This window comes from Oncorhynchus masou, chromosome 20, assembly GCF_036934945.1.
Source record: "Oncorhynchus masou masou isolate Uvic2021 chromosome 20, UVic_Omas_1.1, whole genome shotgun sequence".
NCBI classification, from domain to species: Eukaryota; Metazoa; Chordata; class Actinopteri; order Salmoniformes; family Salmonidae; genus Oncorhynchus; species Oncorhynchus masou.
The window spans coordinates 21,555,660-21,575,445 of NC_088231.1; the positions used below are offsets into that span (position 1 = coordinate 21,555,660).

Below are 19,786 nucleotides of genomic sequence, written 5' to 3' on the forward strand. Positions count from 1 at the left end.
ATTACAGTTGAGTACAGAGGTAGAAGACGTAGTTTGAAATGTGGACACAGGGAGTGAACCCCGGTCTCCGTCAGGGAGCATTATATGTGCATAGAGACTCGGGACCGGCTCCGCTAGACGAGAGGCTACATGTTCAACATTTAGTTGGCTGAATCTCCCAACCAAACCAGTTATCTAAGGCTGTCACGAGAGGTAGGGGATGTCTAATGTGATGATATCACAGTAAGGACTGGTTTCCTGGACACAGATCAAGCCCAGTCCTGATTTAAAGCCTAGTCCTGGACTTTAAGCATGTGTCACTAGTGGGATTTGAACCCTGGCATCCCAAATGGCACCCTACTCCCTATACAGTGCACTACTCTTGACCGGAACCCTATTGAACCTGGTGAAAAGTATATAGTGCACTACTTTTGATGAGTCCTATGGGCCCTGGTCTAAAGTAGTGCACTATAAAGGGAATAAGGGGCCATTTGGGACATCCTAGTCTCATCATTTCTAATTTTCAAATCCTCCCTTTCTCCTCCTCCTCTCCTCCTCACTCCTAATTTCTGCTTCTCTCCTCCTCACTCCTAATTTCTGCTTCTCTCCTCCTCACTCCTAATTTCTGCTTCTCTCCTCCTCACTCCTAATTTCTGCTTCTCTCCTCCTCACTCCTAATTTCTGCTTCTCTCCTCCTCACTCCTAATTTCTCCTTCTCTCCTCCTCACTCCTAATTTCTCCTTCTCTCCTCCTCACTCCTAATTTCTCCTTCTCTCCTCCTCACTCCTAATTTCTCCTTCTCTCCTCCTCACTCCTAATTTCTCCTTCTCTCCTCCTCACTCCTAATTTCTCCTTCTCTCCTCCTCACTCCTAATTTCTCCTTCTCTCCTCCTCACTCCTAATTTCTCCTTCTCTCCTCCTCACTCCTAATTTCTCCTTCTCTCCTCCTCACTCCTAATTTCTCCTTCTCTCCTCCTCACTCCTAATTTCTCCTTCTCTCCTCCTCACTCCTAATTTCTCCTTCTCTCCTCCTCACTCCTAATTTCTCCTTCTCTCCTCCTCACTCCTAATTTCTCCTTCTCTCCTCCTCCTCACTCCTAATTTCTCCTTCTCTCCTCCTCACTCCTAATTTCTCCTTCTCTCCTCCTCACTCCTAATTTCTCCTTCTCTCCTCCTCACTCCTAATTTCTCCTTCTCTCCTCCTCACTCCTAATTTCTCCTTCTCTCCTCCTCACTCCTAATTTCTCCTTCTCTCCTCCTCACTCCTAATTTCTCCTTCTCTCCTCCTCACTCCTAATTTCTCCTTCTCTCCTCCTCACTCCTAATTTCTCCTTCTCTCCTCCTCACTCCTAATTTCTCCTTCTCTCCTCCTCACTCCTAATTTCTCCTTCTCTCCTCCTCACTCCTAATTTCTCCTTCTCTCCTCCTCACTCCTAATTTCTCCTTCTCTCCTCCTCACTCCTAATTTCTCCTTCTCTCCTCCTCACTCCTAATTTCTCCTTCTCTCCTCCTCACTCCTAATTTCTCCTTCTCTCCTCCTCGCTCCTAATTTCTCCTTCTCTCCTCCTCGCTCCTAATTTCTGCTTCTCTCCTCCTCGCTTCTAATTTCTGCTTCTCTCCTCCTCGCTTCTAATTTCTGCTTCTCTCCTCCTCGCTTCTAATTTCTGCTTCTCTCCTCCTCGCTCCTAATTTCTCCTTCTCTCCTCCTCGCTCCTAATTTCTCCTTCTCTCCTCCTCGCTCCTAATTTCTGCTTCTCTCCTCCTCGCTCCTAATTTCTGCTTCTCTCCTCCTCGCTCCTAATTTCTGCTTCTCTCCTCCTCGCTCCTAATTTCTCCTTCTCTCCTCCTCGCTCCTAATTTCTGCTTCTCTCCTCCTCGCTCCTAATTTCTGCTTCTCTCCTCCTCGCTCCTAATTTCTGCTTCTCTCCTCCTCGCTTCTAATTTCTGCTTCTCTCCTCCTCGCTTCTAATTTCTGCTTCTCTCCTCCTCACTCCTAATTTCTCCTTCTCTCCTCCTCACTCCTAATTTCTCCTTCTCTCCTAATTTCTCCTTCTCTCCTCCTCACTCCTAATTTCTCCCTCACTCCTAATTTCTCCTTCTCTCCTCCTCACTCCTAATTTCTCCTCCTCACTCCTAATTTCTCCTCCTCACTCCTAATTTCTCCTTCTCTCCTCCTCACTCCTAATTTCTCCTTCTCTCCTCCTCACTCCTAATTTCTCCTTCTCTCCTCCTCACTCCTAATTTCTCCCTCTCTCCTCCTCACTCCTAATTTCTCCTTCTCTCCTCCTCACTCCTAATTTCTCCTTCTCTCCTCCTCACTCCTAATTTCTCCTTCTCTCCTCCTCACTCCTAATTTCTCCTTCTCTCCTCCTCACTCCTAATTTCTCCTTCTCTCCTCCTCACTCCTAATTTCTGCTTCTCTCCTCCTCACTCCTAATTTCTCCTTCTCTCCTCCTCACTCCTAATTTCTCCTTCTCTCCTCCTCACTCCTAATTTCTCCTTCTCTCCTCCTCACTCCTAATTTCTCCTTCTCTCCTCCTCACTCCTAATTTCTCCTTCTCTCCTCCTCACTCCTAATTTCTCCTTCTCTCCTCCTCACTCCTAATTTCTCCTTCTCTCCTCCTCACTTCTAATTTCTCCTTCTCTCTCTCCTCCGTTCAGATCAACTGGAGCGAGTTTTCTTGCGTTTGGGCCATGCAGAGACTGACGACCAACTCCAGGACATTATATCCAAGTTCCTGCCCCCGGTCCTCCTCAAACTGTCCAGCGTGCAGGAGGGAGTCAGGAAGAAAGTAAGGACACGCCCATGTCTGTTTCTTCCGGCCAGCAGTACCAGTAGCCTGCACATAGCTGTGTTTCTGTTCTCCTTCTCCAGGAAGTGTTCACCTGTACTTATTCTCACCTGGATTTTACAATGGAGGAATTGGGAACTCCCTCCGGGCCAAATGCTTACATCGATCCCATGCTTTTAAATCCATGACTGGGTGTGTGGAAGACTAGTGCACACAGACACAGCTGCTCAATGTTATTGGGAAAGGCCCATCCACAGCACTGTAGTAATACCAATCACGTGACAGTCAACTAGTAAGGGTAGTGATATTCTCCCCCTCCATACGTTGATGGTGTGCATGCTGCTGTAATTGCGTTGACAGAAGCTGTTCTCCATATTAAACACACAGATGAGTTGTAGACCTGCTGATACACACTACTTGTACACTATACAGTAGCTTTATGCTAATCCACAAACCATCTCTTCTAACAGTCCACTGGAATCATAAACTATTCTCTACCAGGTGATGGAGCTACTGGTAACTTCTTATTAGAACTAATTCATTCTAACCGGTGCCCGCCCGCCCCCCCCCCCACACATTGACTGTACCAGTTTTCTCTTAACTCCATTTTTGGTTAAGGGCTTGTAAGTAAACATTTCACTGTAAGGTCGACACCTGTTGTATTCAGCACATGTGACTAAAACCAGGTGATGGTGCTCCTGGTAACTAGTCATAACCTCTTGTCTCTCTACCAGGTGATGGAGCTCCTGGTAACTTATTGTAACTAGTCATAACCTCTTGTTCTCTCTACCAGGTGATGGAGCTCCTGGTAACTAGTCATAACCTCTTGTCTCTCTACCAGGTGATGGAGCTCCTGGTAACTTATTGTAACTAGTCATAACCTCTTGTTCTCTCTACCAGGTGATGGAGCTCCTGGTAACTAGTCATAACCTCTTGTTCTCTCTACCAGGTGATGGAGCTCCTGGTAACTTATTGTAACTAGTCATAACCTCTTGTTCTCTCTACCAGGTGATGGAGCTCCTGGTAACTAGTCATAACCTCTTGTTCTCTCTACCAGGTGATGGAGCTCCTGGTGACTAGTCATAACCTCTTGTTCTCTCTACCAGGTGATGGAGCTCCTGGTAACTAATCATAACCTCTTGTTCCCTCTACCAGGTGATGGAGCTCCTGGTAACTTATTGTAACTAATCATAACCTCTTGTTCTCTCTACCAGGTGATGGAGCTCCTGGTAACTAGTCATAACCTCTTGTTCCCTCTACCAGGTGATGGAGCTCCTGGTAACTAGTCATAACCTCTTGTTCTCTCTACCAGATGATGGAGCTCCTGGTAACTAGTCATAACCTCTTGTTCCCTCTACCAGGTGATGGAGCTCCTGGTAACTAGTCATAACCTCTTGCTCTCTCTACCAGGTGATGGAGCTCCTGGTAACTAGTCATAACCTCTTGTTCCCTCTACCAGGTGATGGAGCTCCTGGTAACTAGTCATAACCTCTTGTTCCCTCTACCAGGTGATGGAGCTCCTGGTCACTAGTCATAACCTCTTGTTCCCTCTACCAGGTGATGGAGCTCCTGGTAACTTATTGTAACTAGTCATAACCTCTTGTTCTCTCTACCAGGTGATGGAGCTCCTGGTAACTAGTCATAACCTCTTGTTCTCTCTACCAGGTGATGGAGCTCCTGGTCCACCTAAACAAGAGGATAAAGAGCAGACCGTTGATCCAGCTACCGGTGGAGACCCTCCTGGTCACTAGTCGTAACCTCTTGTTCCCTCTACCAGGTGATGGAGCTCCTGGTAACTAGTCATAACCTCTTGTTCCCTCTACCAGGTGATGGAGCTCCTGGTCCACCTGAACAAGAGGATAAAGAGCAGACCGTTGATCCAGCTACCGGTGGAGACCCTCCTGGTTCAGTACCAAGACCCTGCCGCAGCGTCCTTTGTTACGGTAACGCTCTAAATGTTGTGGAGAGTTCAGATGGAAGTATATGACGTAGAGCAAACATGCCTCTCTCCGACGTGTAGAATAAGGAGTCACGACGGGCTCTATTCGTTGTATTTCTATGCCTGCTGAAAGTGGCCTTGGTCTACTTCGACAGCCTGGTTCAACTCGATGGTAATAAACCAACCCCCCCCCCAGGATCTGGTTTGGTGTAGGGTAATGTTTCCCCTACACACTGATCTTGAGTCAGTTTAGTTTTTTTCTCTACTGATGGTTAAGGTTGTGATTGGGGGAGGAGAGCTGATCCTAGATCTGTACCTTGGGGAGACTTCACCCCGGAGCTGTGCAGCCTTCTGTCCTTGCTACTGCTTGCTCTTTGGGGAATCGAGGGCTATTTGGGATACTTCCTGTTATCTATGTGGGGAATAGAGGGCTATTTGGGATACTTCCTGTTATCTATGTAGGGAATAGAGAGAGGGCTGTTTGGGATACTTCCTGTTATCTATGTAGGGAATAGGGAGAGGGCTGTTTTTGGGATACTTCCTGTTATTATCTATGTAGGGAATAGAGAGAGGGCTGTTTGGGATACTTCCTGTTATTATCTATGTAGGGAATAGAGAGAGGGCTGTTTGGGATACTTCCTGTTATCTATGTAGGGAATAGAGAGGGCTATTTGGGATACTTCCTGTTATCTATGTAGGGAATAGAGAGAGGGCTATTTGGGATACTTCCTGTTATTATCTATGTAGGGAATAGAGAGAGGGCTGTTTGGGATACTTCCTGTTATTATCTATGTAGGGAATAGAGAGAGGGCTGTTTGGGATACTTCCTGTTATCTATGTAGGGAATAGAGAGGGCTATTTGGGATACTTCCTGTTATCTATGTAGGGAATAGAGAGAGGGCTATTTGGGATACTTCCTGTTATTATCTATGTAGGGAATAGAGAGAGGGCTGTTTGGGATACTTCCTGTTATTATCTATGTAGGGAATAGAGAGAGGGCTGTTTGGGGTACTTCCTGTTATTATCTATGTAGGGAATAGAGAGAGGGCTATTTGGGGTACTTCCTGTTATTATCTATGTAGGGAATAGAGCGAGGGCTGTTTGGGGTACTTCCTGTTATTATCTATGTAGGGAATAGAGAGAGGGCTGTTTGGGATACTTCCTGTTATTATCTATGTAGGGAATAGAGAGCGGGCTGTTTGGGGTACTTCCTGTTATTATCTATGTAGGGAATAGAGAGAGGGCTATTTGGGATACTTCCTGTTATTATCTATGTAGGGAATAGGGAGAGGGCTGTTTGGGATACTTCCTGTTATCTATGTAGGGAATAGAGAGAGGGCTGTTTGGGATACTTCCTGTTATCTATGTAGGGAATAGGGAGAGGGCTGTTTGGGATACTTCCTGTTATTATCTATGTAGGGAATAGGGAGAGGGCTGTTTGGGATACTTCCTGTTATTATCTATGTAGCGAATAGAGAGAGGGCTGTTTGGGATACTTCCTGTTATTATCTATGTAGGGAATAGAGAGAGGGCTGTTTGGGATACTTCCTGTTATTATCTATGTAGGGAATAGAGAGAGGGCTGTTTGGGATACTTCCTGTTATTATCTATGTAGGGAATAGAGAGAGGGCTATTTGGGATACTTCCTGTTATTATCTATGTAGGGAATAGAGAGAGGGCTGTTTGGGATACTTCCTGTTGTTATCTATGTAGGGAATAGAGAGAGGGCTGTTTGGGATACTTCCTGTTGTTATCTATGTAGGGAATAGAGAGAGGGCTGTTTGGGATACTTCCTGTTGTTATCTATGTAGGGAATAGAGAGAGGGCTGTTTGGGATACTTCCTGTTATCTATGTAGGGAATAGAGAGAGGGCTGTTTGGGATACTTCCTGTTATCTATGTAGGGAATAGAGAGAGGGCTGTTTGGGATACTTCCTGTTATTATCTATGTAGGGAATAGAGAGAGGGCTGTTTGGGATACTTCCTGTTATCTATGTAGGGAATAGAGAGAGGGCTGTTTGGGATACTTCCTGTTATTATCTATGTAGAGAATAGAGAGAGGGCTGTTTGGGAGAATAACAGGAAGTATCCATGTAGGGAATAGAGAGAGGGCTGTTTGGGATACTTCCTGTTGTTATCTATGTAGGGAATAGAGAGAGGGCTGTTTGGGATACTTCCTGTTGTTATCTATGTAGGGAATAGAGAGAGGGCTGTTTGGGATACTTCCTGTTATTATCTATGTATGGAATAGGGAGAGGGCTGTTTGGGATACTTCCTGTTATTATCTATGTAGGGAATAGGGAGAGGGCTGTTTGGGATACTTCCTGTTATTATCTATGTAGGGAATAGGGAGAGGGCTGTTTGGGATACTTCCTGTTATTATCTATGTAGGGAATAGGGAGAGGGCTGTTTGGGATACTTCCTGTTATTATCTATGTAGGGAATAGAGAGAGGGCTATTTGGGATACTTCCTGTTATCTATGTAGAGAATAGAGAGAGGACTGTTTGGGATACTTCCTGTTGTTATCTATGTAGGGAATAGGGAGAGGGCTGTTTGGGGTACTTCCTGTTATTATCTATGTAGGGAATAGAGAGAGGGCTGTTTGGGATACTTCCTGTTGTTATCTATGTAGGGAATAGGGAGAGGGCTGTTTGGGATACTTCCTGTTGTTATCTATGTAGGGAATAGGGAGAGGGCTGTTTGGGATACTTCCTGTTATTATCTATGTAGGGAATAGAGAGAGGGCTGTTTGGGATACTTCCTGTTGTTATCTATGTAGGGAATAGGGAGAGGGCTGTTTGGGATACTTCCTGTTATTATCTATGTAGCGAATAGGGAGAGGGCTGTTTGGGATACTTCCTGTTATTATCTATATAGGGAGAGGGCTGTTTGGGATACTTCCTGTTATTATCTATATAGGGAGAGGGCTGTTTGGGATACTTCCTGTTATTATCTTTGTAGGGAATAGGGAGAGGGCTGTTTGGGATACTTCCTGTTATTATCTATATAGGGAGAGGGCTGTTTGGGATACTTCCTGTTATTATCTTTGTAGGGAATAGGGAGAGGGCTGTTTGGGATACTTCCTGTTATTATCTATATAGGGAGAGGGCTGTTTGGGATACTTCCTGTTATTATCTATGTAGGGAATAGAGAGAGGGCTGTTTGGGATACTTCCTGTTATTATCTATGTAGGGAATAGAGAGAGGGCTATTTGGGATACTTCCTGTTATCTATGTAGAGAATAGAGAGAGGACTGTTTGGGATACTTCCTGTTGTTATCTATGTAGGGAATAGGGAGAGGGCTGTTTGGGGTACTTCCTGTTATTATCTATGTAGGGAATAGAGAAAGGGCTGTTTGGGATACTTCCTGTTGTTATCTATGTAGGGAATAGGGAGAGGGCTGTTTGGGATACTTCCTGTTATTATCTATGTAGCGAATAGGGAGAGGGCTGTTTGGGATACTTCCTGTTATTATCTATGTAGGGAATAGAGAGAGGGCTGTTTGGGATACTTCCTGTTATCTATGTAGGGAATAGAGAGAGGGCTGTTTGGGATACTTCCTGTTATCTATGTAGGGAATAGGGAGAGGGCTGTTTTTGGGATACTTCCTGTTATTATCTATGTAGGGAATAGAGAGAGGGCTGTTTGGGATACTTCCTGTTATTATCTATGTAGGGAATAGAGAGAGGGCTGTTTGGGATACTTCCTGTTATCTATGTAGGGAATAGAGAGGGCTATTTGGGATACTTCCTGTTATCTATGTAGGGAATAGAGAGAGGGCTATTTGGGATACTTCCTGTTATTATCTATGTAGGGAATAGAGAGAGGGCTGTTTGGGATACTTCCTGTTATTATCTATGTAGGGAATAGAGAGAGGGCTGTTTGGGATACTTCCTGTTATCTATGTAGGGAATAGAGAGGGCTATTTGGGATACTTCCTGTTATCTATGTAGGGAATAGAGAGAGGGCTATTTGGGATACTTCCTGTTATTATCTATGTAGGGAATAGAGAGAGGGCTGTTTGGGATACTTCCTGTTATTATCTATGTAGGGAATAGAGAGAGGGCTGTTTGGGGTACTTCCTGTTATTATCTATGTAGGGAATAGAGAGAGGGCTATTTGGGGTACTTCCTGTTATTATCTATGTAGGGAATAGAGCGAGGGCTGTTTGGGGTACTTCCTGTTATTATCTATGTAGGGAATAGAGAGAGGGCTGTTTGGGATACTTCCTGTTATTATCTATGTAGGGAATAGAGAGCGGGCTGTTTGGGGTACTTCCTGTTATTATCTATGTAGGGAATAGAGAGAGGGCTATTTGGGATACTTCCTGTTATTATCTATGTAGGGAATAGGGAGAGGGCTGTTTGGGATACTTCCTGTTATCTATGTAGGGAATAGAGAGAGGGCTGTTTGGGATACTTCCTGTTATCTATGTAGGGAATAGGGAGAGGGCTGTTTGGGATACTTCCTGTTATTATCTATGTAGGGAATAGGGAGAGGGCTGTTTGGGATACTTCCTGTTATTATCTATGTAGCGAATAGAGAGAGGGCTGTTTGGGATACTTCCTGTTATTATCTATGTAGGGAATAGAGAGAGGGCTGTTTGGGATACTTCCTGTTATTATCTATGTAGGGAATAGAGAGAGGGCTGTTTGGGATACTTCCTGTTATTATCTATGTAGGGAATAGAGAGAGGGCTATTTGGGATACTTCCTGTTATTATCTATGTAGGGAATAGAGAGAGGGCTGTTTGGGATACTTCCTGTTGTTATCTATGTAGGGAATAGAGAGAGGGCTGTTTGGGATACTTCCTGTTGTTATCTATGTAGGGAATAGAGAGAGGGCTGTTTGGGATACTTCCTGTTGTTATCTATGTAGGGAATAGAGAGAGGGCTGTTTGGGATACTTCCTGTTATCTATGTAGGGAATAGAGAGAGGGCTGTTTGGGATACTTCCTGTTATCTATGTAGGGAATAGAGAGAGGGCTGTTTGGGATACTTCCTGTTATTATCTATGTAGGGAATAGAGAGAGGGCTGTTTGGGATACTTCCTGTTATCTATGTAGGGAATAGAGAGAGGGCTGTTTGGGATACTTCCTGTTATTATCTATGTAGAGAATAGAGAGAGGGCTGTTTGGGAGAATAACAGGAAGTATCCATGTAGGGAATAGAGAGAGGGCTGTTTGGGATACTTCCTGTTGTTATCTATGTAGGGAATAGAGAGAGGGCTGTTTGGGATACTTCCTGTTGTTATCTATGTAGGGAATAGAGAGAGGGCTGTTTGGGATACTTCCTGTTATTATCTATGTATGGAATAGGGAGAGGGCTGTTTGGGATACTTCCTGTTATTATCTATGTAGGGAATAGGGAGAGGGCTGTTTGGGATACTTCCTGTTATTATCTATGTAGGGAATAGGGAGAGGGCTGTTTGGGATACTTCCTGTTATTATCTATGTAGGGAATAGGGAGAGGGCTGTTTGGGATACTTCCTGTTATTATCTATGTAGGGAATAGAGAGAGGGCTATTTGGGATACTTCCTGTTATCTATGTAGAGAATAGAGAGAGGACTGTTTGGGATACTTCCTGTTGTTATCTATGTAGGGAATAGGGAGAGGGCTGTTTGGGGTACTTCCTGTTATTATCTATGTAGGGAATAGAGAGAGGGCTGTTTGGGATACTTCCTGTTGTTATCTATGTAGGGAATAGGGAGAGGGCTGTTTGGGATACTTCCTGTTGTTATCTATGTAGGGAATAGGGAGAGGGCTGTTTGGGATACTTCCTGTTATTATCTATGTAGGGAATAGAGAGAGGGCTGTTTGGGATACTTCCTGTTGTTATCTATGTAGGGAATAGGGAGAGGGCTGTTTGGGATACTTCCTGTTATTATCTATGTAGCGAATAGGGAGAGGGCTGTTTGGGATACTTCCTGTTATTATCTATATAGGGAGAGGGCTGTTTGGGATACTTCCTGTTATTATCTATATAGGGAGAGGGCTGTTTGGGATACTTCCTGTTATTATCTTTGTAGGGAATAGGGAGAGGGCTGTTTGGGATACTTCCTGTTATTATCTATATAGGGAGAGGGCTGTTTGGGATACTTCCTGTTATTATCTTTGTAGGGAATAGGGAGAGGGCTGTTTGGGATACTTCCTGTTATTATCTATATAGGGAGAGGGCTGTTTGGGATACTTCCTGTTATTATCTATGTAGGGAATAGAGAGAGGGCTGTTTGGGATACTTCCTGTTATTATCTATGTAGGGAATAGAGAGAGGGCTATTTGGGATACTTCCTGTTATCTATGTAGAGAATAGAGAGAGGACTGTTTGGGATACTTCCTGTTGTTATCTATGTAGGGAATAGGGAGAGGGCTGTTTGGGGTACTTCCTGTTATTATCTATGTAGGGAATAGAGAAAGGGCTGTTTGGGATACTTCCTGTTGTTATCTATGTAGGGAATAGGGAGAGGGCTGTTTGGGATACTTCCTGTTATTATCTATGTAGCGAATAGGGAGAGGGCTGTTTGGGATACTTCCTGTTATTATCTATGTAGGGAATAGAGAGAGGGCTGTTTGGGATACTTCCTGTTGTTATCTATGTAGGGAATAGGGAGAGGGCTGTTTGGGATACTTCCTGTTATTATCTATGTAGGGAATAGAGAGAGGGCTGTTTGGGATACTTCCTGTTGTTATCTATGTAGGGAATAGGGAGAGGGCTGTTTGGGATACTTCCTGTTATTATCTATGTAGCGAATAGGGAGAGGGCTGTTTGGGATACTTCCTGTTATTATCTATATAGGGAGAGGGCTGTTTGGGATACTTCCTGTTATTATCTATATAGGGAGAGGGCTGTTTGGGATACTTCCTGTTATTATCTTTGTAGGGAATAGGGAGAGGGCTGTTTGGGATACTTCCTGTTATTATCTATATAGGGAGAGGGCTGTTTGGGATACTTCCTGTTATTATCTTTGTAGGGAATAGGGAGAGGGCTGTTTGGGATACTTCCTGTTATTATCTATATAGGGAGAGGGCTGTTTGGGATACTTCCTGTTATTATCTATGTAGGGAATAGAGAGAGGGCTGTTTGGGATACTTCCTGTTATTATCTATGTAGGGAATAGAGAGAGGGCTGTTTGGGATACTTCCTGTTATCTATGTAGGGAATAGAGAGAGGGCTGTTTGGGGTACTTCCTGTTATCTATGTAGGGAATAGAGAGAGGGCTGTTTGGGATACTTCCTGTTATTATCTATGTAGGGAATAGAGAGAGGGCTGTTTGGGATACTTCCTGTTATTATCTATGTAGGGAATAGAGAGAGGGCAGTTTGGGATACTTCCTGTTATCTATGTAGGGAATAGAGAGAGGGCTGTTTGGGATACTTCCTGTTATCTATGTAGGGAATAGAGAGAGGGCTGTTTGGGATACTTCCTGTTATCTATGTATGGAATAGAGAGAGGGCTGTTTGGGATACTTCCTGTTATCTATGTAGCGAATAGAGAGAGGGCTGTTTGGGGTGTTCATCCTGTGATTATCGTGTCAATATGGCATCTCTCAAACTGTGTAGGCCTGTGTTCAAACTCTGTGTATATAATCTGTGTCTCTGTTTACCGTGTTCTTTACTCCCCTGACATTGTGAGATTTTTAATCCAGAACGGTGGATTCTCTCTGCAGAATTTCACCATCATTTACATCAAGATGGGTTACCCTCGACTGGAGGTGGGGAAACAGTGTGAGCTGGCACCTACTCTGCTGACTGCTATGGAGGGCAAGCCTGAGCCTCAACAGGATAGGTAAGGAGAGAGACACACACACACACACACCTGATAACTGCTATGGAGGGCAAGCCTGAGCCTCAACAGGATAGGTAAGGAGAGAGACACACACACACACACACACCTGATAACTGCTATGGAGGGCAAGCCTGAGCCCCAACAGGATGGGGATGGAGAGAGACACACACACGCTGACTTCCTGTCCCCTCTCCCTCCAGCTTGATGCATCTCCTGATCCCGTCCTTGTATCACATGAAGTACCCAAAGGACTCTTCCAACACGTCCAAGATGGCCTCTCCCTTCATCCTGATGGAGAAACCCAAGACGGTTCAGTTACTGCTGGAGTTCATGTTGGACGTACTGCTGATGCCCTACGGGTCAGTTTATTTTATTTATTTTTATTTTACCTTTATTTAACTAGGCAAGTTCAGTTAAGAACAAATTCTTATTTTCAATGACGGACAAGGAACAGTGGGTTAACTGCCTGTTCAGGGGCAGAACGACAGATTTTGTACCTTGTCAGCTCGGGGGTTTGAACTTGCAACCTTTCGGTTACTAGTCCAACGCTCTAACCACTAGGCTACCCTGCCACCTCTACACTCTAACCACTAGGCTACCCTGCCACCTCTACACTCTAACCACTAGGCTACCCTACCTCCTCTACACTCTAACCACTAGGCTACGCTGCCGCCTCTACACTCTAACCACTAGGCTACCCTGGGGTGGGGAGACTGCGCTGCCTGTCCAAGGGCCCTGGGCACTAGTAGTTCACTATATAGGGCCCTGGGCACTAGTAGTTCACTATATAGGGCCCTGGGCACTAGTAGTTCACTATATAGGGCCCTGGGCACTAGTAGTTCACTATATAGGGCCCTGGGCACTAGTAGTTTACTCTATAGGGCCCTGGGCACTATGTAGTTTACTCTATAGGGCCCTGGGCACTATGTAGTTTACTCTATAGGGCCCTGGGCACTATGTAGTTTACTCTATAGGGCCCTGGGCACTATGTAGTTTACTCTATAGGGCCCTGGGCACTATGTAGTTTACTCTATAGGGCCCTGGGCACTACGTAGTTTACTCTATAGGGCCCTGGGCACTACGTAGTTCACTCTATAGGGCCCTGGGCACTATGTAGTTCACTCTATAGGGCCCTGGGCACTATGTAGTTTACTCTATAGGGCCCTGGGCACTACGTAGTTCACTCTATAGGGCCCTGGGCACTATGTAGTTCACTCTATAGGGCCCTGGGCACTATGTAGTTTACTCTATAGGGCCCTGGGCACTATGTAGTTTACTCTATAGGGCCCTGGGCACTACGTAGTTTACTCTATAGGGCCCTGGGCACTACGTAGTTCACTCTCTAGGGCCCTGGGCACTATGTAGTTCACTCTCTAGGGCCCTGGGCACTATGTAGTTCACTGTGTAGGGAATAGGGTGCCATTTGGCATGTAGCCTGTGGGGCTGGCCATTTTAAGTGTTCAGGTATGCTAGTATGTTATCGGTTATTGTTAAAACGGTCTAACATACTATAAAACTTGCAAACAACATGCTCACTCAAGTAATAGTTTTTCCAAAGACTGCTTGAATTAATTATTACAATCCCTAAACAATGTACCTTGTTGTTGACCTCTCCCCCTCCCCCCTCTCTCCTTTGGCCTCCAGGTTTGTCCTGAACGAGCCTCCCACTCGCCCAGCTCCCTCGTCCCCTCAGGGTAGCTCTGGGGCAGCGGCGGCCGGACCGGGCCTCCCCCAGCCTCCTCCAGGGATGAGTGTCTACGCTGCCAAGAGGGTCATCGGAGAGGCCCAGTGGAGCCCAGAGCAGCTGGAACAGGTACTGACCTCTGAACTTTGAACCTTTGACCTTAGAGGAAGGTGTATCACACCTTTCTTGGGGCGGAGTATTGTGCCTTAGTGGTTAGAATATTGGGCCAGTAACCGGAAGGTTGCTTGATCAAATCCCCGAGCCGACAAGGTAAAAATCTGTCGTTCTGCCCCTGAACAAGGCAGTTAACCCCACTGTTCCTAGTCCGTCATTGTAAATAAGAATTTGTTGTTAACTGACTGTTGTTGTTAACTGACTGTTGTTGTTAACTGACTGTGGTTGTTGAGACTTGTGGTTGTTGAGACTTGTGGTTGTTGTACTGTGGTTGTGTGGTTGTTGTACTGTTGTTGTAGTGTGGTTGTTGTAGTGTGGTTGTGTGGTTGTTGTACTGTGGTTGTTGTACGTACTGTGGTTGTGTGGTTGTTGTACGTACTGTGGTTGTGTGGTTGTTGTACGTACTGTGGTTGTGTGGTTGTTGTACGTACTGTGGTTGTGTGGTTGTTGTACGTACTGTGGTTGTGTGGTTGTTGTACGTACTGTGGTTGTTGTACGTACTGTGGTTGTTGTACGTACTGTGGTTGTTGTACGTACTGTGGTTGTTGTACGTACTGTGGTTGTTGTACGTACTGTGGTTGTTGTACGTACTGTGGTTGTGCGGTTGTTGTACGTACTGTGGTTGTTGTACGTACTGTGGTTGTGCGGTTGTTGTACGTACTGTGGTTGTGCGGTTGTTGTACGTACTGTGGTTGTGTGGTTGTTGTACGTACTGTGGTTGTGCGGTTGTTGTACGTACTGTGGTTGTGTGGTTGTTGTACGTACTGTGGTTGTTGTACGTACTGTGGTTGTTGTAGTGTGGTTGTTGTACTGTGGTTGTTGTACTGTGGTTGAGGTTGTTGTACTGTGGTTGAGGTTGTTGTACTGTGGTTGTGAGGTAATGACTACGTCTCTCCCAGTGTAAACTCGGCATAGTGAAGTTCATCGAGGCAGAACAGGTACCGGAGGTGGAGACGGTCATACACCTGGTGGTTGCCTCTAGCGACACAAGACACGGCGTTGCCACGGCCGCGGACCTGGAGCTCAAGAGCAAGCAGAGGTGGGTATCTATGGGACTATTCTACTATTATGGGATGGTGAGATAGGGGCGCACCTCATTAGTCCATTTACATCATGCTACAGGATTTGGTTCTGGGGTTCCCCGGGGAGTTCGTTCTGGGGTTCCCCCAGGGAGTTTGCCCTGGGGTTCCACGGGGCGTTTGCCCTGGGGTTGCCACGGGGAGTTTGCCCTGGGGTTCCCACGGGGAGTTTGCCCTGGGGTTCCCACGGGGAGTTTGCCCTGGGGTTCCCACGGGGAGTTTGCCCTGGGGTTCCCACGGGGAGTTTGCCCTGGGGTTGCCACGGGGCGTTTGCCCTGGGGTTGCCACGGGGAGTTTGTCCTGGGGTTGCCACGGGGAGTTTGCCCCAGGGTTGCCACGGGGAGTTTGCCACGGGGAGTTTGCCCCGGGGTTCCACGGGGAGTTTGCCCTGGGGTTGCCACGGGGAGTTTGCCCTGGGGTTCCCCCGGGGAGTTTGCCCCGGGGTTCCACGGGGCGTTCGTTGATTTGTGATATGACGTCATGTGTTGTTGTTGTTTGTTTTTGCAGTATTATCGACTGGAACAACCCCCTGATCGTCAACAGGATGTACAAGGTCTACCTGGGAGACATCCCCCTCAAAACCAAGGTGTGGAACGATTCCCCTCTCCAAACTTCCTGAACTCGTTCAAACTTGCTCTTGAATTGAATCCACTTCAAAATGGCTTCCTGACAGGAAGTGGCTTTGATGAGCCGGAGGCCGACATCTGTCCGGCACGGTCATTACATCATCCAGATTGATTGGTTGTGTGTGTGTGTGTGTGTGTGAACAGTATCACACTGTGTCAAACTGTTGGTCCAACTCATGTCCTGTTATGTGACAGGGGGCCAGTCTGAAGAGGGAGCTGAAACATGAGCCGGTCAGCACCAGAGTCAAGATGAAGATCCTACCACATCTCTTACGGTCACGCCTCGCCGCTGAGTGCTTCCCGGCTAACATACAGGTACTGCTGTAGTGTGTGTGGCTAACATACAGGTACTGCTGTAGTGTGTGTGTGTGTGTGTGTCGCTAACATACAGGTACTGCTGTAGTGTGTGTGTGTGTGTGTGTCGCTAACATACAGGTACTGCTGTAGTGTGTGTGTGTGTGTGTGTCGCTAACATACAGGTACTGCTGTAGTGTGTGTGTGTGTGTGTGTCGCTAACATACAGGTACTGCTGTAGTGTTTGTGTGTGTGTGTGTCGCTAACATACAGGTACTGCTGTAGTGTGTGTGTGTGTGTGTGTCGCTAACATACAGGTACTGCTGTAGTGTGTGTGTGTGTGTAGCTAACATACAGGTACTGCTGTAGTGTGTGTGTGTGTGTGTGTGTAGCTAACATACAGGTACTGCTGTAGTGTGTGTGTGTGTGTGTGTGTGTCGCTAACATACAGGTACTGCTGTAGTGTGTGTGTAGCTAACATACAGGTACTGCTGTAGTGTGTGTGTGTGTGTGTGTGTGTGTGTAGCTAACATACAGGTACTGCTGTAGTGTGTGTGTGTGTGTAGCTAACATACAGGTACTGCTGTAGTGTGTGTGTGTGTGTGTGTGTGTGTCGCTAACATACAGGTACTGCTGTAGTGTGTGTGTGTGTAGCTAACATACAGGTACTGCTGTAGTGTGTGTGTGTGTGTCGCTAACATACAGGTACTGCTGTAGTGTGTGTGTGTCGCTAACATACAGGTACTGCTGTAGTGTGTGTGTCGCTAACATACAGGTACTGCTGTAGTGTGTGTGTCGCTAACATACAGGTACTGCTGTAGTGTGTGTGTGTGTGTGTCGCTAACATACAGGTACTGCTGTAGTGTGTGTGTCGCTAACATACAGGTACTGCTGTAGTGTGTGTGTGTGTGTAGCTAACATACAGGTACTGCTGTAGTGTGTGTGTGTGTGTGTAGCTAACATACAGGTACTGCTGTAGTGTGTGTGTGTGTGTGTCGCTAACATACAGGTACTGCTGTAGTGTGTGTGTGTGTGTGTAGCTAACATACAGGTACTGCTGTAGTGTGTGTGTGTGTGTGTCGCTAACATACAGGTACTGCTGTAGTGTGTGTGTGTCGCTAACATACAGGTACTGCTGTAGTGTGTGTGTGTCGCTAACATACAGGTACTGCTGTAGTGTGTGTGTCGCTAACATACAGGTACTGCTGTAGTGTGTGTGTGTGTGTGTAGCTAACATACAGGTACTGCTGTAGTGTGTGTGTGTGTGTGTAGCTAACATACAGGTACTGCTGTAGTGTGTGTGTGTGTGTAGCTAACATACAGGTACTGCTGTAGTGTGTGTGTGTGTGTGTCGCTAACATACAGGTACTGCTGTAGTGTGTGTGTGTGTAGCTAACATACAGGTACTGCTGTAGTGTGTGTGTGTGTGTGGCTAACATACAGGTACTGCTGTAGTGTGTGTGTGTGGCTAACATACAGGTACTGCTGTAATGTGTGTGTGTCGCTAACATACAGGTACTGCTGTAGTGTGTGTGTGTGTCGCTAACATACAGGTACTGCTGTAGTGTGTGTGTGTGTCGCTAACATACAGGTACTGCTGTAGTGTGTGTGTGTCGCTAACATACAGGTACTGCTGTAGTGTGTGTGTGTCGCTAACATACAGGTACTGCTGTAGTGTGTGTGTGTAGCTAACATACAGGTACTGCTGTAGTGTGTGTGTGTGGCTAACATACAGGTACTGCTGTAGTGTGTGTGTGTGTGTGGCTAACATACAGGTACTGCTGTAGTGTGTGTGTGTGTGGCTAACATACAGGTACTGCTGTAGTGTGTGTGTGTGTGGCTAACATACAGGTACTGCTGTAGTGTGTGTGTGTGTGTGGCTAACATACAGGTACTGCTGTAGTGTGTGTGTGGCTAACATACAGGTACTGCTGTAGTGTGTGTGTGTGTGGCTAACATACAGGTACTGCTGTAGTGTGTGTGTGTGTGGCTAACATACAGGTACTGCTGTAGTGTGTGTGTGTGTGTGTGGCTAACATACAGGTACTGCTGTAGTGTGTGTGTGTGTGTGTCGCTAACATACAGGTACTGCTGTAGTGTGTGTGTGTGTGTCGCTAACATACAGGTACTGCTGTAATGTGTGTGTGTGTGGCTAACATACAGGTACTGCTGTAGTGTGTGTGTGTGTGTGTGTCGCTAACATACAGGTACTGCTGTAGTGTGTGTGTGTGGCTAACATACAGGTACTGCTGTAGTGTGTGTGTGTGTGGCTAACATACAGGTACTGCTGTAGTGTGTGTGTGTGGCTAACATACAGGTACTGCTGTAGTGTGTGTGTGTCGCTAACATACAGGTACTGCTGTAGTGTGTGTGTGTGTGGCTAACATACAGGTACTGCTGTAGTGTGTGTGTGTGTGTGGCTAACATACAGGTACTGCTGTAGTGTGTGTGTGGCTAACATACAGGTACTGCTGTAGTGTGTGTGTGTGTGTCGCTAACATACAGGTACTGCTGTAGTGTGTGTGTGTGTCGCTAGCATACAGGTACTGCTGTAGTGTGTGTGTGTGTCGCTAACATACAGGTACTGCTGTAGTGTGTGTGTGTGTGTGTGTCGCTAACATACAGGTACTGCTGTAGTGTGTGTGTGTGTGTGTGTGTGTGTGTGTGTCGCTAGCATACAGGTACTGCTGTAGTGTGTGTGTGTGTCGCTAACATACAGGTACTGCTGTAGTGTGTGTGTGTGTGTCGCGAACATACAGGTACTGCTGTAGTGTGTGTGTGTGTGTGTCGCTAACATACAGGTACTGCTGTAGTGTGTGTGTGTGTGTGTGTGTGTCGCTAGCATACAGGTACTGCTGTAGTGTGTGTGTGTGTGTGGCTAACATACAGGTACTGCTGTAGTGTGTGTTTGTGTGTGTCGCTAACATACAGGTACTGCTGTAGTGTGTGTGTGTGTGTGTGTGTGTGTGTGTGTGTCGCTAGCATACAGGTACTGCTGTAGTGTGTGTGTGTGTCGCTAACATACAGGTACTGCTGTAGTGTGTGTGTGTGTGTGTGTCGCTAACATACAGGTACTGCTGTAGTGTGTGTGTGTGTGTGTCGCTAACGTACAGGTACTGCTGTAGTGTGTGTGTGTGTGTGTGTCGCTAACGTACAGGTACTGCTGTAGTGTGTGTGTGTGTGTGTCGCTAACGTACAGGTACTGCTGTAGTGTGTGTGTGTGTGTGGCTAACATACAGGTACTGCTGTAGTGTGTGTGTGTGTGTGGCTAACATACAGGTACTGCTGTAGTGTGTGTGTGTGTGTCGCTAACATACAGGTACTGCTGTAGTGTGTGTGTGTGGCTAACATACAGGTACTGCTGTAGTGTGTGTGTGTGTCGCTAACATACAGGTACTGCTGTAGTGTGTGTGTGTGTCGCTAACATACAGGTA

General features: G+C 46.1%; 2 protein-coding genes across 4 annotated transcripts in view; both read left to right on the forward strand.

Moving 5' to 3' along the window:
- The window catches only part of LOC135506436 (circadian locomoter output cycles protein kaput-like), a 41,504-nt gene extending 41,387 nt beyond the window's left edge, over positions 1 to 117 (forward strand). The window contains exon 14 of the mRNA XM_064925828.1: positions 95 to 117. Coding sequence (XP_064781900.1) covers positions 95 to 117 — 23 coding nt within the window. The remainder of the gene's footprint in view (positions 1 to 94) is intronic.
- Positions 1 to 19,786, forward strand: part of ecpas (Ecm29 proteasome adaptor and scaffold) — a 176,247-nt gene that overhangs the window by 112,860 nt on the left and 43,601 nt on the right. Inside the window, exons 2-10 of one of the 3 annotated variants that reach the window (XM_064926747.1) lie at positions 2,641 to 2,771; positions 4,437 to 4,499; positions 4,598 to 4,714; positions 12,377 to 12,495; positions 12,696 to 12,854; positions 14,140 to 14,308; positions 15,253 to 15,392; positions 15,940 to 16,018; positions 16,254 to 16,373. In XM_064926747.1, coding sequence (XP_064782819.1) covers positions 2,641 to 2,771; positions 4,437 to 4,499; positions 4,598 to 4,714; positions 12,377 to 12,495; positions 12,696 to 12,854; positions 14,140 to 14,308; positions 15,253 to 15,392; positions 15,940 to 16,018; positions 16,254 to 16,373 — 1,097 coding nt within the window. The other 2 variants (XM_064926748.1, XM_064926750.1) reach the window with 2 other exon arrangements.